Source organism: Lepidothrix coronata, unplaced genomic scaffold (assembly GCF_001604755.1).
Source record: "Lepidothrix coronata isolate B3197 unplaced genomic scaffold, Lepidothrix_coronata-1.0 Scaffold28, whole genome shotgun sequence".
NCBI classification, from domain to species: Eukaryota; Metazoa; Chordata; class Aves; order Passeriformes; family Pipridae; genus Lepidothrix; species Lepidothrix coronata.
Window position 1 is genome coordinate 6,266,845 of NW_016690208.1, and position 21,375 is coordinate 6,288,219.

At 46.2% G+C, this 21,375-nt stretch overlaps 1 protein-coding gene across 2 annotated transcripts in view; it reads left to right on the forward strand.

Annotated features, from left to right (window-relative positions):
* Positions 1-25: 25 nt before the first annotated feature.
* Positions 26-21,375, forward strand: part of NEK6 (NIMA related kinase 6) — a 44,848-nt gene continuing 23,498 nt past the window's right edge. The window contains exons 1-2 of one of the 2 annotated variants that reach the window (XM_017810150.1): positions 26-70; positions 15,360-15,481. In XM_017810150.1, coding sequence (XP_017665639.1) covers positions 15,389-15,481 — 93 coding nt within the window. In that variant the 5' untranslated portion in view covers positions 26-70; positions 15,360-15,388. Of the gene's footprint in view, positions 71-15,356; positions 15,482-21,375 lie in introns of both variants that reach the window. The other variant, XM_017810151.1, reaches the window with a different exon arrangement.

The following is a 21,375-nucleotide window of genomic DNA, read 5'->3' on the forward strand; positions in this document are numbered from 1 at the left end:
TCCGCCACCGCTCCGCCACCGCTCCGCCACCGCTCCGCCACCGCACCGCCACCGCCCCGCCGGGCCGCAGGTGAGCGCGCGGGCCCCGCTCCGCCGGGCCGGGCTGAGCCGGGGCTGTGCCCGCCGCGGGCCCCGGCGCCGCGCGGCCACTCCGGGCAGCCCCGGCCGGGCCGGGCCGCGGGGCCGGGCGCGGGTGGGCGGGGGAGGCCCGGGCGGGAGCGGGGGGCCCGGGCCGCGGGGCCCGCACGTGCCCGGGCGGCGGCGGGAAGGGCCGGGAACGGCCGCGTACCGCGCGGGTCGGCACCGCTCCCGCAGGACGGGGATCCGCCGGCCCGGCCGCTTGGGCAGAGTTAGGACCGCGATACGGACACGCGTGTTGGCGCGGGCCGGTGTCGCTCGGAGGCTTTGGGGATGTTTGGGGGGTTTTTCCATTTTAGCCGCTCCGAGCACACGCGCCCCTGCCGAGCCGTGCGCGGCCCCCGCCCCGCCGAGCTGCCCCCGCCGCCCGGCGTGTGCCGGTCCCCGGTTCGTGTCCTCGGGAGGACTCCGGGAGCTCCGGGGGCTGGCGGAGAGACCCGCGGGAGGCCCCGAGATCCTGCCCGGCTGCCTCTCGCAGGCGTTTCCTGAGCCCGCAGCTCCCGGCGGTCCCCTGGTCCCGTACCTGCTTCTGCCTCGAGAGATGGGAACTGCGGGGTGACCCCAGCGCTGCGGGGATTGCACACATGGCTCCGGAGAGAGCACATGGTAGAGCTGAACTGGGAAATACCATCTTTTCCTCCCCCAACATGTGCCTCCCTCCAAAGTGAGATTTATGCTTGTTTAGAGTAGCGGTGGATCTCTGAGCCCATCTGTTTGTCTGCCTGTTCACACACATGGAATCTCTCTGCCTATGGTGATTGCCTATGGCGTTATTGCAGGAGAAGTAGTTTGATAGGAAATATTGTAGCAATTACAAGTCCAGTGATGCGAGTTCCTGACACATTGTGACTGCCTTGCTGTCAGCTCTGTGTCTCCTTTAAAGTTCATTTTTGTGAATCACTGTAAGTAACCGTTTAACTTCTGCCGCATTTCTGCAGCTTTTGCGTTTGAGTCGTCTCCTGACATTGCGTCAAACTCTTTCCACTGTTATTTTTTTCCTGTCGACGTTTTTTGTGACACTCTATTCTGTTAAGCAACAACAAAAAAAGAAGGAACTCCTTTTAGATAAGGGTGTTGCTGCCCCTGTTTCCTCTGGCTCTGAGCCTTAGAGACCTAAAAAAAAGGGGCTGTGAGGAACTTTTATTGTGATGGAAAAAGAGCATTTTCTGTGAGAAGTGAGATTTCTAGACGGAGCGTGAGTGACTGCTGTCACCCCAAAGGAATTGTCAGAGCAGAGCCAACCTTTTGCTGTACTAACACCTGTGATGTATAAGACGCTTCTGCTTGTTTCCTTTTCCCCTCCTTCCTCTGGAATTCTGTTTCTTGACAAATAGGTGTTTTATGAGAGAGAACAGACATAATTGGAATGTGAGTTTTAATGTACCTTTTCAAATTCTTCACTGTTCATTTTGTCGGGCAAAGAGCAGGTGAAGATGAATAACTTGGGACTCCAAGCCCATACTGGGAAACAGGTTTTTTTGGTTGTACTTGCCTTCTGTGAGCCTGCCTGAAAAGTTTCGTGTCAATCTATAACACTGAAATGTACACTGAAAATGTTGAGCTTGCACTGGCTTTTCTCATTTCATGTAGTAATGGAGTCTGTACTGGAGAAAATAGGGGAGATTATTCTGAGATTTCTCCCACCCTCTGCTTTTGGGCTTTATTCACTCCTACCTGTTGGCCTGAAGGCCTCTTGCAATGGCTTGAAAGAGTTTTTTGTGTACTGAATGAGCTGTTGCTTTCTCAGAGTAAAAAATACTGCCCATATTTTTGTTTGTATAGGGATAGGGGCCAGAAATACCTGTGTGGGTTTTCCTCCTGCTCTGCCCTCTTAGCTGTAAAATGGGGTGGTTACCAGCAAGTCCCCCTCCTGTGCACCTGCAGCCTTCAGATGTGTAAAAGACTAATTAGTGGATGTTTTTTAACATCTTCTCCTCCTTTACACGGTGCCAAATATATTTAACCTCAAGGCTCTGAGAAGTGTATCACAACAGCCCAGCTGGCAGTACAGACCAGCCCCCGTGACTGCTGCAGCCACAGCTGGGGCAGGAGGGAGAAATCAAATGTGTTCAAATTTAAAGCAGGAAAATGGACTGTCCTGGAGGAGCAGAGGAAGATTTCACAAATGAAATTACAGAAGTGGGAACCAGTGAGACCTTTGGGGCTTGTAGGGCTTTTGCTCTGTCCTAAATGAAAGCCTGGTTGGGATCCAATCCTTACGGAAAATGAATTTACTGCCCAACTTGTGCTTCAGTTTTTGTCACTCTTAATTCGCTTTTCTTAGATATTCTTGTTGCAGAAGAGGTTGTTCATGGTGATCTCCAGTAAATGAGAACAGTAAGTGCATGGAACTTCATTTTACAAGTTGGGCTCATCTTCACCATTGAACGATCATTGTGTTTCTAATTGCAACTCCCACAGTTTTGCTACAACTCAACCCTTGTACAGACAGGCAGTGCTCTTGGTTCTCTATGATTTGAGCACAGAATTGTGATTGAGGAAGTCAAGAACAGCCATTCTGCCCATGACACACACTCCTGCATTTGTGTGGTAAACTCACTTAACCAGTGTGTTTTACCTTTTGTGGGGACAGTGTACACCTCTCCAGGTGCTGGACTGTGCTGTGTGTGGCATTTGGCAAGAAAAGGATGACCCACTGTGGCCCTGGTTCCAGGACAGGCAGGAGGCTCACACGTGTCTGTGCTGCACTCCTGGACTGGACAGGACAGCCTTTCCCAGCACAAAACAGTTAAAGATTGTCTAAAATGGGCAGAATGAACACTTTGTCCTGTTGAAGGCAGAGGCCTTGAAAACAGCTCTTTCTGTTGCTAGATGGTGTTAATGCTGTGTTTATTGTACTCACCCTGCCTTTGCAAAGCTTTTAGTGCCAGCACATGGCAGTGCTCAGCAAGCTCGTGGGCGTTTGCGTTGGTAGGTCTGTGAGTGCAGCAGATAAGTGCAGTTTATCTGGGGCTGAGCAGAACACACAGCTGGGGTGTCGGTGTCGGGCAGCCCCGGGATGGCCGAGCTCGCCCCACACACTGGGGCTGTTCCCAAGCTGTGTCCTTGCCTTTCCCAGAGGGGACTGGCACACGGAGGGATCAGAGGCTGCTGCGGTGCAGGGCAGGGCTGTGTGCTGGGGGAACCTGCTGGACCCTTCCCTGCTGCTGTTGGGGCCGGGGAGTCTGTTGGCTGCAGAGCATGTTGGATGGGGTGGCCTGGAATGGGTCCCTTCCACTCGTGAACTCCACGTTCACTGTAGAGCTGTGTCTCCAAAGGGAAACAGGGGAGGCAGAAGAAGAGTGTGTTCAAACTGGGAGGTGATGTTGGTATTTTTCCTTTTGAAGAAAAAAACCCAGAAGCCAAAACATTTGCATGCAAAAATCTAGATTTAGGTCTTCAGGACTTTAAAGTCACAGTGTTTTTTTCCCAGCAGACTGGAATTGCTGCAGCGTGTCTAAATTACGTAGAAAATGGAGGTGTATAAAATATTTTTTAAAAATTTCCTTGCAGGTTTGGGGGGGTGTGTGTTCCTACAGCCAGGTTGGGAGCTGCTGTCTTTAGCTGGCTGAAATGTAGGACAGGGAGGACCCAGGAGGTTCTCTGTGTGGGACCAGGTGGCCGTTCTAGAGCTTGTAAGTGAAGTTTTGTTTAAAAACAGAAGAGCACTGGGAGTTATTTTTAATAGTGGATTGAATGCAGAAGTCTGTAATGCCGTCAGATCCTTTTTGTGGGTAAATAGGTCTTTTTCTATCTTGGCTTATTTTTTATATGCATATTGGATTGGATCAAGATTACTTCGAGTCCTAACCTGTGCTAAGTATTTCAGCATCTGGACTTGCTGTAAGCACCGCTGCGGTCCGGGCAGGAGAAGTCTCTTGGATTGCTTTTTAACATTTTAAAATATTTCAGAAAAAAGTATATTTTTTTATTCAGTTAAAAAGTACATGTGGTTTCCAGTGTTTAGTCTTGTGGCATGGCTTATTACATGGCATGATGCAATAAATTGCAAATAGTTTTATGGTGTCAGTACAATTAAAGAAATTAAATTTCTAAATTGTTTACTTCAGCTTGGTGCTACTTTAAGTGTCTGCTCTCAGAGATTCCAGGCAGTGAACAGCTGCCTGTCGCAGATGGGAGAGAAAAAAACCTTCCCCTTAGCTTCTTACTCCTAAAAAGGTTTCCATATAAACCCAGTAGTAATGTAATACAACCTTTTAGTCAAATTTGAGTTTCCCGTTACACTTTAAGTGAAGCGACAGCGGAGTCGGATCTATTTGAAACCCGGTGGTGTAAGTGAATGCGACTCGAGGAATTTCGGGCTCCAAAGCATTCTTGAAAGCTCACAGATGCTTGGTGAGCAGGCAGAAGGCATTATTTATTGCATCTCAAAAGAAAAAACGCCTTGCAGGTAGTGCAGGACTCCTGTTGTGTGCTGTGTTTTGGGAAGGTCGGGTGGTGTTGTCTGTCCTGTGCTTGTACTGTGTTTTACCCAAGGAAATCAGGTAGTTTAGAAGCTATCAAGGAAACAAGCAGCAAATCCACATCTTTAATGGAGTCCAGGTGCAATGAAATCTGAAAAAGAGCAGGTTTGGGCTGAGTGTTTTCTGCTGAGATCTCAATATGGCAGGAGTGGAGCTTGTGCACAGAACTGCACAAAGTTAAGTGTGAGATTGTGAATTAGATGTGCTGATTTATTGCTCCATGAGCTAATTCACCATGACAATTATAAAACTTATTAAAACAGTTATGACATGCCTGATCACAAAGTGCAGGAGTGGTAAGATGGCTCTTTCTAAATGAAAAAGTTGTTGCTGCTGGCATCCAGCTTTTCCCCTTATGGTGGTTTCCTATCTTTTTTTTTAACCCCTCTGGACTGTTAACAGGCATTTTACAGTCCCCAGGCATTTCTTAAAGTTTTTGTGCTTATTGGCTTTGGGTAACTTTGTTCTCTGGTTCTGGACTCCAACCTTTGTATTGTGCTTGCCATGATGAGTCAAAGGAGGTGTCAGCCCATCCCTGCCCTTGGACAGACCTCGAGCACCAACCCAATGCCTTTGCTTTTTAGGAAGGCAGTTTATTTTCTCATTTTCTCCCAGTGTTGGCTGGTTTGGGTGGCAGTGTGAAGCTGCTGTGCTGGCTCTGTCGGGGCTGGCAGTGCCGTGCTCTGTGCTCAGGTCAGCGGGGTTTGTGGGGCTGCCCCTCCGCACGGGGTTTGTCTCAGTGGGGGGGTTGTTTCTGTAACATCAGTTGGACGTTTTGTTGAAATGTTGTTTTTCCAGGTGTGCAGACGCTGCTGATGCTGTTCCAGAAAGCCCTTTGGGAAACGAGCCTCCTGGTTAGAGGGAAGGGACAGTTCCCAATCCCGTGTTGGCAGTGGCAGGACGGGGTGGGAGCGTGTGAGCTGAGACCCCCAAACTGAAGAACCCAGGGGCAGTAAACCCGAGTGTGGCACTGCCAGAGAAAAGGGCAGAGCTTCCCCTCTGAGCAGGGGGTGAGAAGCTCTTCCCCCAGGAGCGGCTGTCCTGTCAGCAGCATCCCCACAGCCACGGCAGCACTGCCAGCACACAGCTGAGGGACCCATTTCAGTGGTCTCATTGAGCTGAGGTCTCATTTCAGTGCATCCCCCCACCTTTGGGGCCCCAAAACCCCTGGCTATTGGACGTGGTGGGACCCCCAGGATGGGCTGTGCTGTCCCCCTGGGGGAGGCTGTGGCCATGCTGCTGCTCCCCACGCTGTGTGCAGTGAGTCGTGATCTCCTCCCCTGCTGAGGGACATCGCAGGGGGCAGAACCCGCTGCTCAGGGCTGTGACCCTTCCCAGCCCAGCCTGCTGACGGAGCAGGTGCTGCTCCACACCCAGGGCAGGATTTGCAAGTGTTTCGTTTTGCAGAGCTCGGTGACAGATCCTGTTCTCGGGTTCCTTTTGTCCTGGGGCTCTGTGAAGCCCACTTGCTCCGCGGTGGGAAGTGTCCCCGGGCTGCTGAGAGCTTGTGGCGTGCCTGGAGTGGAGCTGGGAGGCCACACTGACAGCACAGAGGGGCTGCATGGCTGGGATTGCTCCCTCCGGGGCCCCCCCAGCCGTGCTCCCTTCCCACACAGCCCTGTCTCCTGCTCCGGTGGGGCAGGCAAACACAAGTTACAGGTTTTCCTCCTTCCTTAGAGCCAACTGTCCTCTTTGACTCGGGAGAGTAACTTTTTCCTTAACTTAGTGGTTTTTAAACTGTGGAATTGGAGATGAAAATTGCTGCAGATGGTGCAATAATTGGGGAATGTTGACCTGCAGCATGGGTTGCAACTTCACAGTACATTCAATACAATCCTTCCAGGAATTTCACTTGAAGTGTCTTGTCCTGTTCTTAACCTTGTGGACACTTGTTGCTGCCATCCTGGAAAGGCGTGGGTTTTCTCCTCGTTGGAACATTTTGTTTCCTGCAAAGGAGCACTCTCAGTGTCAGGCCTGACTTGGAGGGTCTGTGGTGGCCCTGGTTCTCGAGGTGTATGTGTGTCATTACTGTGACAAGAGAAGGGGCTCAGGGTAGAATAGATATCAAATATGAACACAAACATCCCTTCCTCTTTCATTCATGGAGGTTCTGCTTCATTCTTTGTGCTGTTGGTGTTTCATCAGTTCTTCTGTCAGAGTTGTGAAAAAATGAGCCTCGAAAACGTAAAACTGCAACAAAAAAACCCAAACAACCTTCAAAAGGTTTTAAATATATATGAATGTATTCCAAGGAAGCAAATAAGTCACAACTGCGTGTCTGTGCTACCCTTTAATCAGCTGGGAAACCTAAGTGGTGACTCTCAGCTGTCAGCGTATTAAGAACCAGCACTGCCTTTTGTGGAGTCTGTATATACTGAACTCAGGGCCGTGGAGTAAATATTCTTGCTGTGTTTTCATAATCATTCCACTTAGAGTAAGCGCTGCTTGGGTGGGTATTACAAACCTGTTAATCTTTATGGTATTTATAGGGTAATTTTTAACTCCCTTGAGCTCTTTACTTCCTTGTGGGTCAATTACTCAATTTATAATGTTCTGTCAGATGTAAGAACTTTACCATCCGAGGGTAAACAGTGTTGGGACGGTTCTCTACCTGTGTTTGCTCTCAGTTCTTTGTATGTTAAGGTATGCAATAACTTACTCTGTGACTAACTTGCTGGGATCTCCTTTAGTCCCCCTGGTTTGTGCTCTGAAGGGGCTGTGGTGACTCACTGTAGCAGGGCAGGTCCTCCCTGTGCCCATGGCCTGTGCCTGTGTGGTGAGACAGTGCCCGGCCCCATCAGTGCCTGTGTGCTGACCAGGGCTGGGGGAGTCCCAAAGGCAGCTGGGGGGGAGAGCAGAGCTGTCTTGGGAAGCAAAATGGACTTTTCCCAGCTCCCTCAAGGTGAATTCCTGTTCTAACAGCACAGGATCAGTGTGAGATCAGTGTGGGGTCTTGGCAGTCCGGGGGCAGGGAAAGAATGCAGGGTGGGCAGAGTAGAAGCCTTTTGTTTCCATGAGTAAGCTTTTGGGTTTTAATAATCTGATACTACTCAGTTTGTGCTTCAACATTGAAGCTTATTAGAGTAATAGAAGATTGTTATAGAGGGCAGAATACAGTGTGAAATGTGATTTGTCTCTTATAACTAAATGTGCAAGCTCTGTATAATTTTCTTGAAAGGTTAATTCCCAGCTTCTCTTCAGAACATTCTGTGCAGGCCTTTCTGTAGGGAAAAAAAATTGGACCCAATTTAAATAGACAAGTCTTGTGAATCCTGAAAGAATTTGGGCATTTAGCCCAGGAAAGGGAGAGTTCTCTGCAAGAACTTCATTAACCCCGTCTGTCATCAAAATAAGTAATAAAAGTAGCTCTCCAGACGTTATAAAGAACAGATCCTCTTTGTTTTACCCTGTGGTCTTGATCTGCAGGTACTGGTGAATCATTCTTGTTCTTAAAGGACAACTGTGCCCATGCAGGAGGGGAGATGGAGATGTTACCTACAGGGGTACAGAAGGGGGGATATGAACTGAAGAGCTGCATTAATATTTGGAAAACTGGTGCTGTTAGTTTTGGATGCTCAGGAACGTGCAGGGAAGTGACTTTTATTTAGAAGCAATATTGATAATAGTCTTACTTAGCATATTTTGGGGTGGAAAAAACACAAATGTGTTTCCAACGTAGCTATTTTTGTCAGTAGGAAAACATGAAATCCATTTACACCGGGAAGAGTTTGTGCTTCCGTTTGGCTGTTCCCTGCAGGATCCAGATGCTGTGCAAGCTCTTCCTGCAGTGCCAGCATCTGGTGCCTGCAAGGTCTGGGCAGGGTTTTATGGGGCGGCTTTGAAGTTGCCTTTGGATTTGGATCACATGGATCTTTGGATTGGCTGGGCTGCACAGTTCTCAGCATCATTTCCTCTTCCTTCTGATTATGGGAAATGTGAATACTTCAAGCTGTTGTCCTGATGTTTTGAAGTTGGGTGAATATGTCTGTATCTTGCTCCGTTCCTTTTCCCTGGATTTGGGAGGGATCTGGTGTCTATTAAAGACTCACATTATTGGCTGTAGGGAGAAGCTGCATGAGCAAAGTTGGTTACAGCAGGTTCATGGATTTTGAGCCCATCTGACACAGGCTTGCTCTTGTACTTTGATGTGCCTGAGCCTTCCTTCAGCATTTGAGAAATTACAGCAATATTTCAGAAGTGCCTTGTGAGGTTTGCTTAATATTTCTCAAGTGCTTGGAACTGTGCTAATTAAAAGGTATTTATCTGTGCTGAGTGGTGGTGTTTCCAATCAGGTGTGTATATAAATATTTATAGAAAACTTTGTTAGGGTTTAAGGTCGTATGTTTGTTAAACTTTCTGAGAACAGGCCGTGCTGAACAGATCCCACATTTGGGGTTTGGGGTTGTAGCAGCAGAGCTTGTTTAGATTTTTTTTGTACTTTGGATGTTACATCTGATTTTGTCTTAGTGGCTTCGGCTGGTCTGTTTGCCTGTGCTCCTGTGGGAGATGGGTGCTTACAAAAGGTGTCTGACGGGAATGAGCTGTGGAAGTCGTTTGGAATCTTGGTTGTGTCTGGTAGAAACTTATTTTAGGGATTGGCTTAAACGGGAGGGTTTCACCAGAGCTTGGGAACAACCAGAGTGCCCGACTGCTGGAGTTTGGCACCTCCCTGTCCCGGGGGTTCCTGGGGTGCTGGAGGGAGCAGGGCCGGGGGTCACACGGGGGTTGTCACCTCGCTCTGTGCCGGGAGCTGCGAGGAGCCAACCCCAGCCTGGAGTGGAGCTGCCAGGGCTGTACAGTGTGTGTGTCAGGGCTGCAGGGATGGGACCTATTTCAGTTATGAGTTAATGATGTGAAAATGTCTGGCAGTTTCTGTGAACATATACGTTATGAATATATTCCCAGCCTATATTTAATCTTTCCTTCGTCAGAAACGAATGAATTCCAAGGAGGATAACAGAAATGTTCTTAAATAATTTGGCTTCGTGTTGGAAAGCTTTATTGCATTATAAATTAAAATGTGAGCATGCTGTTGCATGCTTGGTAAGCAATACAGTAAAATTCCAGGTAGATTTAGTATGTGTTTATTTTTAACATGTGTTTCGTTAGCAGCAGTGGTGGCCTGAGAGGTCTGTCTGCAGTGGTTCAAAGGTTGTAAAAATGAATATAGTGAATCTTTCAGAGGGCTCAAAATTGCAACTAGGAGAATATAAATTAAGGTATGTTGGCTTCTTTATCTGAAACATATGTAAGTAAAAACTAGTTGGGGAAAAATGCGACCTGCTGTTGCTGTAGCATGGCCATGGTACTATCTCTCTTCAAAGGAACTGTTGTCACTTCAAATGGTGCTGACTGCTGTCCATCCTCAGTTTTGGATGGGAATGTGGATTTGGTGTTTACACCTCACACAAACATCACACATAAATATTTACATGTGATGTTGCACTAGGAAATTCCATGCAGTGAAATGAGAGGTAGGAATAGTCCCATTAGGCTGGTGAGAAGGAACATTTACCTGATATCACACTGATTATAATAATCAATAATATAATAATCAAGTTATAAATATAAATCACCAAGTACTCCTGGCACTGATCCTGGGACTGTTTAATGGGAGCCCAGTGAAACCATCCCTTGTAGCGGATGGATCGAACTACAGAGCACCTGAAGGGTGTTCAGGAGACTTACACAGACAGTTATGTCTTGATTTAGGACCAAGTTGTGGGGAGCTGAAACTACAACCCAGAAGAAATGCCTCCAAACAAAACCCAACTCTTAACTCAGATTAAAAATTTTAAATCCAGAATATTTTGGTTTTAAAGTAAACTGCATGCCCTCCTGGTTGGTGGTGAGAAATGGGCATTTGAACCATTCTCTCCAAAGTGGTGTATAAACTCCAGGAGCAGCTTCAGACAGCGTGGTACATTGGGGAGGGGAGAATACTGTGCCACACCCTGCCATTTGCAGGCCATTTTACTAGATTTTCCCCCAAACTAGAAGACAGAGCATTAGGAATTATAACTTGCTTGTTTAGAATGGGAATATGGACCTGAGCTGGGTGTAGGGAGCGACTGGAAGCAGCGTGGGAAGTCTGACACAGATAGTTCATTATTGGCAGGAAGCATTTGTTTTATTGACATCCACAGTGAGATGGCTCCAAATAGCTTTAAACAGTTGACTTAATGTCATTTTGCTTCTAGGGATGGAACAGTGAATTCCAGTGTCTGCCACAGCACTTGTTCAATGACTATCAGTTGTTGACATGGTAGGAAAAAGCTCTGGGGCTTTTGAGCCCCTTCAGTGCAGTGAGTTAAAAACCACAGCTGGGGTCCTTAGTACTTAAAAATACTGATAAAGAGAATTTTACTTTAAAACACAACTGTTGTTTGTGTGTTTGGTGACTGTGGCTTTTATTACTTTTTAGTACTCGATCCAGGGCCTGCCCTTTAAAGCTTCCCTGGTACTAAAGGTTGGGAAGTTGATTTCTGCCAGTTTTCAGTTGCCCTTTAGAGTTTGTCAATGAGCATGACTACAGTTGTACTGGATAATATAATAGATAATATAAACAAGTATATATTATATAATATATATAATATAGTATATAATGTAAAAGAACGTAACGAGATGATATAAAATTGGTCATGGTTACTAAATCTAACAAAGTTGTGTAACTGTTGATCTTATGTATTGGCTTTAACAGTCTGTTCACAGTTCCATGTATTTTATGCATTCCCAGGCTTTGCAGGTGTAACTCACTCTGTGTAATGTCTCTGCCTGTGAATATAGATACAATTTCATCTTGATTCTAAGCCTAAAATTCTGAAGCCGTTTACTGCACTTTGTTTAACAGTTTGTGCTGTTAATTAACTGCTGAACAATTTTTTGCTGACTCCTATTCTTTAACTCTTTTTTTATTTAAATTCTTCGTATATATATTTATATAAATAAAAATTCTTTAAGTGTGCTCTTGCAGCATTCTCTCCTGTCTCAAGCATTTCAGTGCCGTTCCTCATGTCGTTTCCTTTAACATTCATATTCATATTCTTTCAGTGTTGGCAGGTGTGTATTTCACATTAACATGAGGGGTTTTTTGGATGTTAGACTGCTATTTGCTTATGGTAATTTCCAGTCATCATAAGGTGACTGTTGAGAGAGATGAGCGGAGAGGAAAAAAATTGTCAGGCATTTACAGTAAATACTCTCTGCTTTTGGAAACGCTGTCAGAAGTTTAATTGTTGGGTTCAAGTAAGTTTGTCATGTGCCAGACAGAATCAGTCTGCTGTAATGAACGGGTTACGCACTCCACCAGCAAAAAGGGAGAGTGAGAAACCAAGGGATGCTCAGGATTTCCTGTCACCTTGCACTGCAGAAGGAACGGGCTGGGCTTTTTAACCTAGCCTGTAATTAGGGTTTGCATGGAAGCATATATTACTGTGCTTGCTTTGCCAGAGCTCTTCAGTGTGATGGATGAGATTTAAGGGTTGATCTGACTAAATTGCAATGAGAATACTAACGACAAAGATATTTCTGTTGTGAACTATTCCTACCAGGCATCATGGCTGTGACGGGAATGGTGTAAGATAATGGACAATAAAAGTCACTCGGAAATAGTACTCTCCTAGGATTGGGCTGCCTTCCCCCCAGCACGTGCACTGAACCACAGTGAGGATGTAATCATGAGCCAGGATCATCATTTAAATATATAGGTAATCTCCTGGAGTATCCTGGCAGATTTATTTTATGAGCAAGGAAGAGGAAGAATATTATTGGGCAGCAGACAGGAAGAAAGTGTTAGTGCTGTGGTTGTGTTTATTTTGTAAAGCAGTTTGCTCTGCTCTGCCCCTGCGGAGCCTGCAGTGAGCAGCGTCCTGGGGAGGGGGAGCTCCAGCGGGCCGCACGTCCCTGGGGATGGAGGAGCCCACCTGGGAGCTCTGGGGCTGCACTGCTGGGTGTGTGTCACTGCTGGTTCTGTGTGTATGGTGAAAGGTGGGAATTTGTGCGGTAGTTTAATGTACTTGATTGTGTTTAAACAACTTGTGGATTTCTGGAATTACATCAGTCTTGCTGTTTTGGTTTGTTTTGGTTTGTTTGGTTTGTTTTGTTTGTTTTGTTTGTTTTGGTTTTTGTTTTGTTTTGTTTTGTTTTGTTTTACATGAGGCACCCAAACAGAGCTGCTTGGCTCCCCCTCTAAGTCCCTGTGTGGTGAGAGGGTATGAGAAGGGTATAGTAGCTGAGTGGAAAAGCACACATATATGTGTGTGTGTGTGTGTGTGTGGTGGGCAGCAGCAGAGCTGAACGCTGGCACACAGAGCAGCTGGTGTGTCTTGCAGGAGGTGAAAAGTGCTGGTACAGAAAACGGTTGTAACACTGAGCACAAACTGCTGCTTTGCCGCCTGCTTGAGAGGTGCACGGTCCTGTCATGTTGATTATACATCTGGGAGCAAATCACTTGGCCTGCAGTGCAGTTGGAGGCATCCCGAGACACATGGTGATACCCAGCCAGACTGGGCACAGCTGTTCCGCGAGGAGCGGCACCCGGGGCACGGGGCGGCTCAGACTGGATGCCAAGATGCTGATGAGGTTCTGCTCCTTAATGAGTGTCTCGTAACTAATGATCCTGGCCTTTGCTCCCGAGTGCCCTGGGCTGTTGTGCCCTGAGAATCCCACCTGTCAGGTACCTGCGAGGTACCAGGGGTGCGGGGCTGGTTTGCGTTCTGCTGATGAGCGTCAGATGGACGGGATGGGGGTGTGGGGACACTCAGGTACCCAGAGAGGAGCTGCAGCTTGGGATGTGGCAGGGCAGCTGGCTGCATGAGAGGGGTTTTGTTCTCCTTGGCTTTGGGAAAACCCCAGGTTACCTGGGAATGCTGCCACTGACTGCAGTAACAACTGTACCACAGTCGTTTGAGAGGAGAAGCTGCTCATCCCACAGGGGCTTTGGTCATGTTTCCCATGATGATGATCCTGTTCCTTTAGTGGCTTTCTGGAAAGACATGTAATCCTTCATGGCATTTTAAAAATGGTTTAATTTACAGTCATGGTCAAGACCCAGTCTGAAAATGTTTGACACTGCAAAGCTTCGTAGGAAATTCAGAAGCAGGAATAAAGGAGCCTGTCACCTGAGAAGGAAAAGTGCAGAGCTAGGACAATGTAAAGTAAAAATGTGCCCGTGCCAAGAGTGTACCTTGTACCTTTTTTGACACAACAAAGTGCCTTTGTGGTGTTTGGTGGCTGCTATTTAAGCCCCTCTGTGAAGCCCCTTGCTGGGGATCCCCTTCCCCTCTGCCCTGGCTGTGCCAGCAGCCCAGAATAGCCGAGCTGCCAGCCCGGAGCAGGACACGCTGTCCTGGAGGTGTCAGGAGCTGTGTCATGTGAGCTGGGCTGGATCTCTTTTCAAAGCTGCTATTCTGTTCCTCCTCCTTCCTCTGCTTCCAGCTGGGCTGGGTTAGGGCTTTAAACAAACAGTGCCTGAACCCAAATCCTGCCCCGTTCCGGTACCCCTCGTGGCACGTGGGATCTCCTGAGCTGTCCAGGCCCCACAGGAAGGAATTGTACCTTGAGCTTCCTCGTGGAGAGTTATGGTTCTGTGAGGAACGTCCCAGACCTGTGGGTGATCAGGTGATTCAGGTTCCCATACTCAGAAGTAAATCCCTGTCCTTGTTTTGAGCTCCAGCCCTTTCTGAAGGCAGGACACAGTGGATACACAGTCAGATCCCTGTTCAACCACGGACACTTCACCCAGCACTGTCTGGACGTGCCTTTAATGGGGGCTGTGCGTGGGAAGTGTCTGGATTCCTGTGGAGCTCTGTGGTGAGGTGCCTGTGGCCTGCAGGGTTTGCTCTGTGCCTGTGGACTTGGAAGAGAGAGAACATGTGGTACATTATCCCTTCAAGTAAACAGCCTTTCTCCAAATCTTGATTAATAACATAATTAAGATCATTCCAGCAATGTAATGTAAGGTAGGAATTTCATAGGACACTTCAACATTGATATTAAGAGACATAGTTTTATTTAAGTATTCACCTGGTTACTAATAAACCTACAGATGCTTGAGGCAGAAGGAATCCTAAAATTGAACTTCTTCACACTATCAGTGATTCTCCTTCTCCCACTGAAGTTTCATGGTACTAACTTTGGAAAACTTTTACCTGAGAGTAACTCATGTGCTCAGCTGTTTCTGTGCAGCAGGAACAGCAGCTCCCACAGCCAGTGAGTGTCTGTTAGAGTGAAGATTCATTTGCTGAAGAAACAAGAGCCTTTTTTCTGCCTTCCCCCCATACTGTCTGTGCCCGTGTTACAGTAGCTGGTGTTGGGAAGGATCTGCCAGAGATAAAGACTTATTTCACTGACAACTGTTAAAAGGACTGAGCAGTACTTACTACAGAAGTTGTTCTGCATCACAGAAACACCCCACTCCCACAAATATTTGAAATACCTTTGCATTTTAAATTAGGAGTTAGTCATTGCCCAAGTGCCAGACATGCACTATTAATACACTAATCAGGTCAGGTTGTGTTCTTTGCTGAGTGAATACTTGCCAAAACTCCTGAAACAAGGGTGGCTTTGCCCTGTTCTGCTGCCGGCTCTGCCTTTGGGAGGGGTGTGAGTTACTGGGAGGGAGGGAGGGAGGGGAGGACTCTGCTGCTGCTGCCCTGAGCAACCCTGTGTAGGCAGTCCCGGGGAAGAGTTTCTGGCAGTGATGAGACTTCTCTCTTCCCTTTGTGTTCCCTCCAGCAGAACTGTGAGGCAGAGTTTGGTATGATACCATGGAAGGGCAGCACAACCACCCACATCATCTAGGGGACCAGAACAACCCTCTGTGCAAGCTGCCAGGGCAGGAATTCCAGCATGACCCTCAGGTAAGTGTGTGTGCCTCCAGGCTTTCTCCTTCTGTGTTTTCTTCCCTTCCTTCTGTAAAGGTCCACAGATTTATTAGCATTTAGCCTCCTTATTTTTACCCCCCTCCTTTATTTCTAGTGCAGTTACAGCAGATTTAGAGTTTATCCAGTTTGGGATTCTGCCAGCCAGTCACAGCTTCCTGAACCCAGGTTTTTTGATGGTAATAAGAGAAAAAGGAAATAGTTTGATTTTTTGCTTAGAGCAAGTATTTTTAAATCATCTTTATGAAAACATGCACTGTGTTGGCTTTCTCTTGTCTTTGATTCTTTGAAGGAAAGGCCAAAGTAAAGCATGTAAGTGAATAAATGTATTTTATCTCCTTTTATAGTTTAGTAATTAATGCCAAAGGGGTAATTGCCAACAAAAAGCCCATCCTACATGGGTCTGTAGGCTGTCTGAGAGTCTGGAATCCACCCCACAATGCATTTTGTCTGTACTGTTATAAAGTGTCACTGTGGCAGCACGAGGGGGCTAAACCCAGGATGAACCTGCCTGCTGTGTAATGGTGACACTGGGATTTTGGGGGCTGTGGCTGTTTGTGTTTTCCAGCCTGTTTGTGTGTTTACCAGAGTGATTCAGTGGTACCTGGGTGTTACTTTAAGGAGCAAACAAAAGCCATCCTGGCAGGGCTGTCAGGAAGCAGAGCCTTGTGCCTGTGGTGTGATGTTGCTGCAGGGAGGGGGCTGTGCCTGTGGATTTCTCATTCCCAACGTGCAGTCCGGGGCTGATCCAGGTTCCCCAAACAAGAGCTGGTTGTTGGGAAAGCTCTGACACTGCCCAGGGTGGGCTGTGCAAACACAGGGAGTTGCCTACACACAGAACACAACTGTGCCTGTATCCTGGGAAAGTACCCTGCAATGGAGCAAAGCCCCCTCTCCTAATGCAGCAATTTGTCATATTAAGTCATTTAATAATAATTGAATCCCCTTGATTAATCTCCTAGAATTAGCCAGTTGCATTTTGAGCAATTAGGGTTAATTACTGCCTCATTTGGCAGGATAGTGCCCCTGTAATTATTTCATGAACAAGATTAGGAAGTGTTCCTGTGCAGCAGATACGTTCATGGCATCTTGGAGCACATGTTAGAATTTGTAATGACATAGTTAAGTGTAATTAGTAGCTAATAATCTATGTTCTGCTGTGATGCTGATGCTGAGTGGGCTCATTTTGCTGTATGGTCATTGTCAGTGAAACCTCCCCCCAACTCTGGTAGTACCCAAGTTGTGTTAATGGAGGGCTCTATTAACTCTTCTGAGAATGAGCTCATTTGGAATTGGAACTGCAGGAAGACTTTCTTTGGCTTTGCTGTCAAAATAACATAAAAAAAGCTGAAGAACAGAAATATACAGTCCACTGGAGAACTGGAAAAATGCATATTACAAAATCATACTGTTTAGAGGGCAGGCTACCTTCCATTGGGGGCATGATATGAGTGCTGATTACCTATTTCTGATTTGCCATTTTTCAGGAGTATAATTATATATAATTTTCAAATCTCTGGTACTTTTACCTGGAGTAATCCAAAATGACATCATTTCTTTCCTCTGGAGATACAAGTATTGCAACCATGCTGTGTAACAGCCTGTGGGAGGGAGGGAGCTTTGGGGAGATAAAATGGACCAAACTTGCCTTACCAGAACTGTCATGAATGGCAGCGAGAAAAACTTGAGCAGAAAATGCCAAAACTTGGAGTCTTGGACAAGGAGAGGGTTTGTGTGGAATTGCCCTCCCTTCCTTCCAGTGCTCGTATTCAAAACTGTTGTGTCAGTCCCCCAAAGAGCAGAGCAACAGTGTGTTCCTCTCCTACAAAATTTTCCTGTAATTGTGCTGCTTCCTAGAGCTTTTTCTTTTCCATTCTGACAGAGGTGTTATTTCTGCTTTGTAACTCTTCAGTACAGAGTGCAAGTGTGTCAGGCTTTTCTTTCTGCCTCTAACTGCTGTAGTTTAGTTAAGAAGATGAAACTTCTGAGTAATGCTGGATATTTAGAAGTTCTGTATAATACAAAAATAAGCCCAAAACCAGAAGAAAGGGCCCAATAAAATCACAGTTTTGACCTCTCCCTCCCTTACCCACCCAGTGTTACCCTGAGGAAGCTGGTCAGCAAGAGGAGGAACATTTTCCAGCAATGTTCCAAAGTGTCAATTATAGGAGCCTCCAGATTACTGAGTGTTTACAGCAGTAAGGAATAAAAGATACTTAGGAGTAAATCAGTGATATAAAAATATGGAGCTATAATTTTTCACTTAGTTTTCATACTAAATAAACACTATAACTCACTTTTAAACAACCCTTTTATATACTCACAGCAGCAGAGCTGCTAAGAGGTTATTTCTATTATTTCAAGCTGGTATTTCTCTCTTTCCTTATCATGCTCTAGTACAAATATCTGCTGGTAGGGACGGCCAAACTTTGAAATTCAAGCCAAGTTCTTCAACAAACTTTAAATTCCAGGTACCAGGTGAGGTGAAGGATGTTTTATGATGACTGTGTAGTCTAGTTTTGAAGCTCAAATTGAAAAACCTGATGTATTCTTCAATAATTACTTGGCTACCTGTTTGAAGGGTAATCCATATTTTAAAAGTTTCCTCATCTCCTGTGAGCTTAGAAGTTCTTCCTTTAATCAATCTGTCCTAATGTGTTCTCATAAATTCACACTGGAATTTCAACCTCAAAGTATGCAAAATTCTTTTCAGGTAGGCATTATGGAACGGAGGCAGGTGTGCAATTTGGGACACACTAAAAAGGTTTGAAGCACTGATGCTGATAGTAAATCACTGCTTGTGAAATGTGTGTTGTACTGGAGGGGCTGAAGCCCCCCCAGTCCTGCTGCAGATGTCTTTTAAAGGTGAAATTAGTTACAGTAAATGTCATTCAGATGAAGGATGCACTTTAGAAGCAGGAAAGCATTCCTTTAAAATTAATGATGCATTGCAAATATCAGGAAAAAAAACTTATATCCAGCGTAAAGATAATTAAAATTCAGGTCAGAAGTGTATGACTTAGTCGGGCTAAATTTTTTAATGAGATTTCAGAAAATTAATTGGGCGAGTACGTTTTTCCTCTTCTAAAGAATATTTCATTTCGTGGCTCTACAGGAGAGATACTTTTATTGGCATCTGAAGATTGCAGTGTCTGACTTTTTAACTGTTGGTTAACCCATCTTTAACAATTTTTAGGCTGATTACAAGTAATCTAATCCTGACCTTGTAACCATTTGAGGAGGCTGCTGACTGGTGCCTGCTTTCCACGTGCCAGTCAGCACTGAAACAACTGATTTGGGATGAATTAACACCAGCACTCCGGGTTTATGTGGTGTGCAATTGGCAGGGAACATTCCCCTTTTCCAGCTCATCCAGGCTGGGATTTCCCAGCCCTGTTGGGGAGCAGCTGCACAGACCTGGCTCTGCACAGGCCACAGGTCAGGATTTCCTGATACTTTGGGATTTGTGCCCCAAATGAGGGGTTAGGGCTGCAGGCAGAGCTGCTCCCACAGTTCTCTTGGGGCTGTTCAGGTTTTCCCCAGATCTTAAGGAACTACAAAGAGGTAAATTTATTGGCCAAACACTAATTGGTCTGGAGATTGAGAGTCTTTCTACAGAACAGGTTTTTCTTATTCTTCCTTTTCCCAAAATACAAATTCTGAGCTGTACAACTACTCATGAAGAACAGTAGAACAGAGAAATGTGTGTCCCACCTGCGTGTGCTTGGAGCAGGATTTGGAGGGAGTTGTATCCAATGTCCAGGTGTGAAACTCAGCCTGTTTGTGTTCCTCATGCACAGCCTGTGCAGCTGCCTCTGGTGCCACTGGATTTTTTTAGTATTACAAGACCTTACTAATTCTGTTTTGCAGAAAATCTTGTAATACCTCAAAATTTGAGGCTAAAAGCCTGGCAAACTTCTCCCTCAAGTACCGTGACAAGGGCTGCCTGTTCCAGCTTTTGCCAGCTTTGGAATTTGTGCTCTGGCATCAGCGATTCCATCTCACAGAGCACATGTCTGCCAGAGGAGATGCCCAGAAGAGCTTGTTCTTGGAATAATCTCTGCCTTTCTGCTTAAAAATGAATGGCCTTTTTATTCGAATGAGGAATTAACTGACTTTGATCTTTGGCTTTTTATATTTTTTTTTTATGGAGCAGGAAAAGAATGAGACTTCATTGTGAGGATGAAGAGAACAGTCTTTGTCTCAAAACAATTTCTTCCCCTTCCTATATCTGCCCTGGGAACAGAAATGTGCAAACAGCCCCATTTTCGTAGTGTCCAGTGGTTGGAGCTCTTTTGGTTTGGTTTTTTAATCCCCTTTTTTTTCTTTTTAATTTTTTTTTTTTAATTCAAGCTCCATCACTGACCTTGAGACCTGATCTGCAGAGTTTCAACTTTGCTGCTCTCGTGCAGACCCGGGCCTGAATCTGTCCTGAAAATGAGAAAATGTGTTTTTGATGGACAGGTTTGAAGGTGGTGGTGGTGTCTAATTTTACACATAATTTATGTACATGAAAACTCTGAGTTTTACAGAAATAAGGATCGTGGGTTGTTTGAATGAATAGGGGTTGGTTCTTTGACAGCTTTATGAAGAACTGTAGTGGTTAATTGTAGAAGGGTGTGAAAACAGTGGGGTTCCCCATGTCAGAAGTTGTGAAATAAGTGAGATGTACATAAGGCCAGATGATAGGGATGGTGTTCAGAGAAGGCAGATGTTTCTTAGATATTCTTTGTGTCCTTACAACAGTTTTTGGCAGAGTTTCCTGCTGCCCTTTAACGCAGCAAAGCATAAGGGAAGGAAGGCTGAGTTTAAAGCTGAGGGAAAGTGGCCTGTGATCAGTAGGGAGCTTTTGGTGTGGTTGGTGTAACCTGAGGAGGGTTCCTGGTTTGTGCTGCAGTCAAACATCTTCTCCCTCTAGGAAAGCTCTGTTACTTTAATTAGGTCTGATAGGTTGTGATAGCAAATGTAAATCTGGGTCATTGCATATGTAAATATGCAGCTGCAGTGCTGGGGGTGCCAGAACACATCAGCTGAGGTGTCCAGGCATCACCCAGCACCACCTCCAGCCCCCCAGCAACACCTCCAGCCCCCCAGCACCACCTCCAGCACCACGTCCATCCCCCCAGCACCACCTCCAGCCCCCCCAGCAGCCCCTTCCCATCTTACTGAGATGGGCACTGATGAGTGTTCCTGTTCCTCAGATCCCTGCAAAGAGAGATCACAGCCAGTTTAAATGGAGAAGGTGCAGGGGCTGATTCCTTGGAACACTTGCTTGTCTGCTTTCATCCCATGTTGCCTTGCTCTGGTGTTCATTCAGTAAGTTAAAGGAGAATGTTTGTAACCAATAAAGCAGTGGGATTTTAGCATTCTGCTCTTTATCTGATGATCTGCAGGATACCTTTTCCCTCATCAGTGACAGGATGCTCCCAGTTCATTGGATAGTGTGCACTGCCAAACTTGGAGAAACGATTCCTGAGTCTTTATTTTGGGATTTTTTTTCTTCTGTAAGTTCAGTATTACTCCAAGCACAGCACAAGCACTGAGAGCTGACCCAAACTTTGGTTGCAGCCACTGGCTGGTGACTTGTTCCAGAGTGAAGGGGAGACTAAAGTGATGTTGGAGGGAAACACTCCCTGAGCTGTTTAAAGGAAGCACTTGCTGGAGTGCCCTTCCCCTTTCTGTGCCACCCGCCTTCATGAATAGCTCCGTCTAACTCAGCCTGTCACCTCTGGGCGTTGTTGTTCAGGCCTTGGGTTGGGTTTGTGTTGTCTTTAGCCCAAAGAACTGAAACCCATTTCTCCTGGCATGAGACTATTGGAATGCTCATGGTGAGAGATGGAAAAACTTACCTGTGGCCTTGGCCTCTCAAAAAT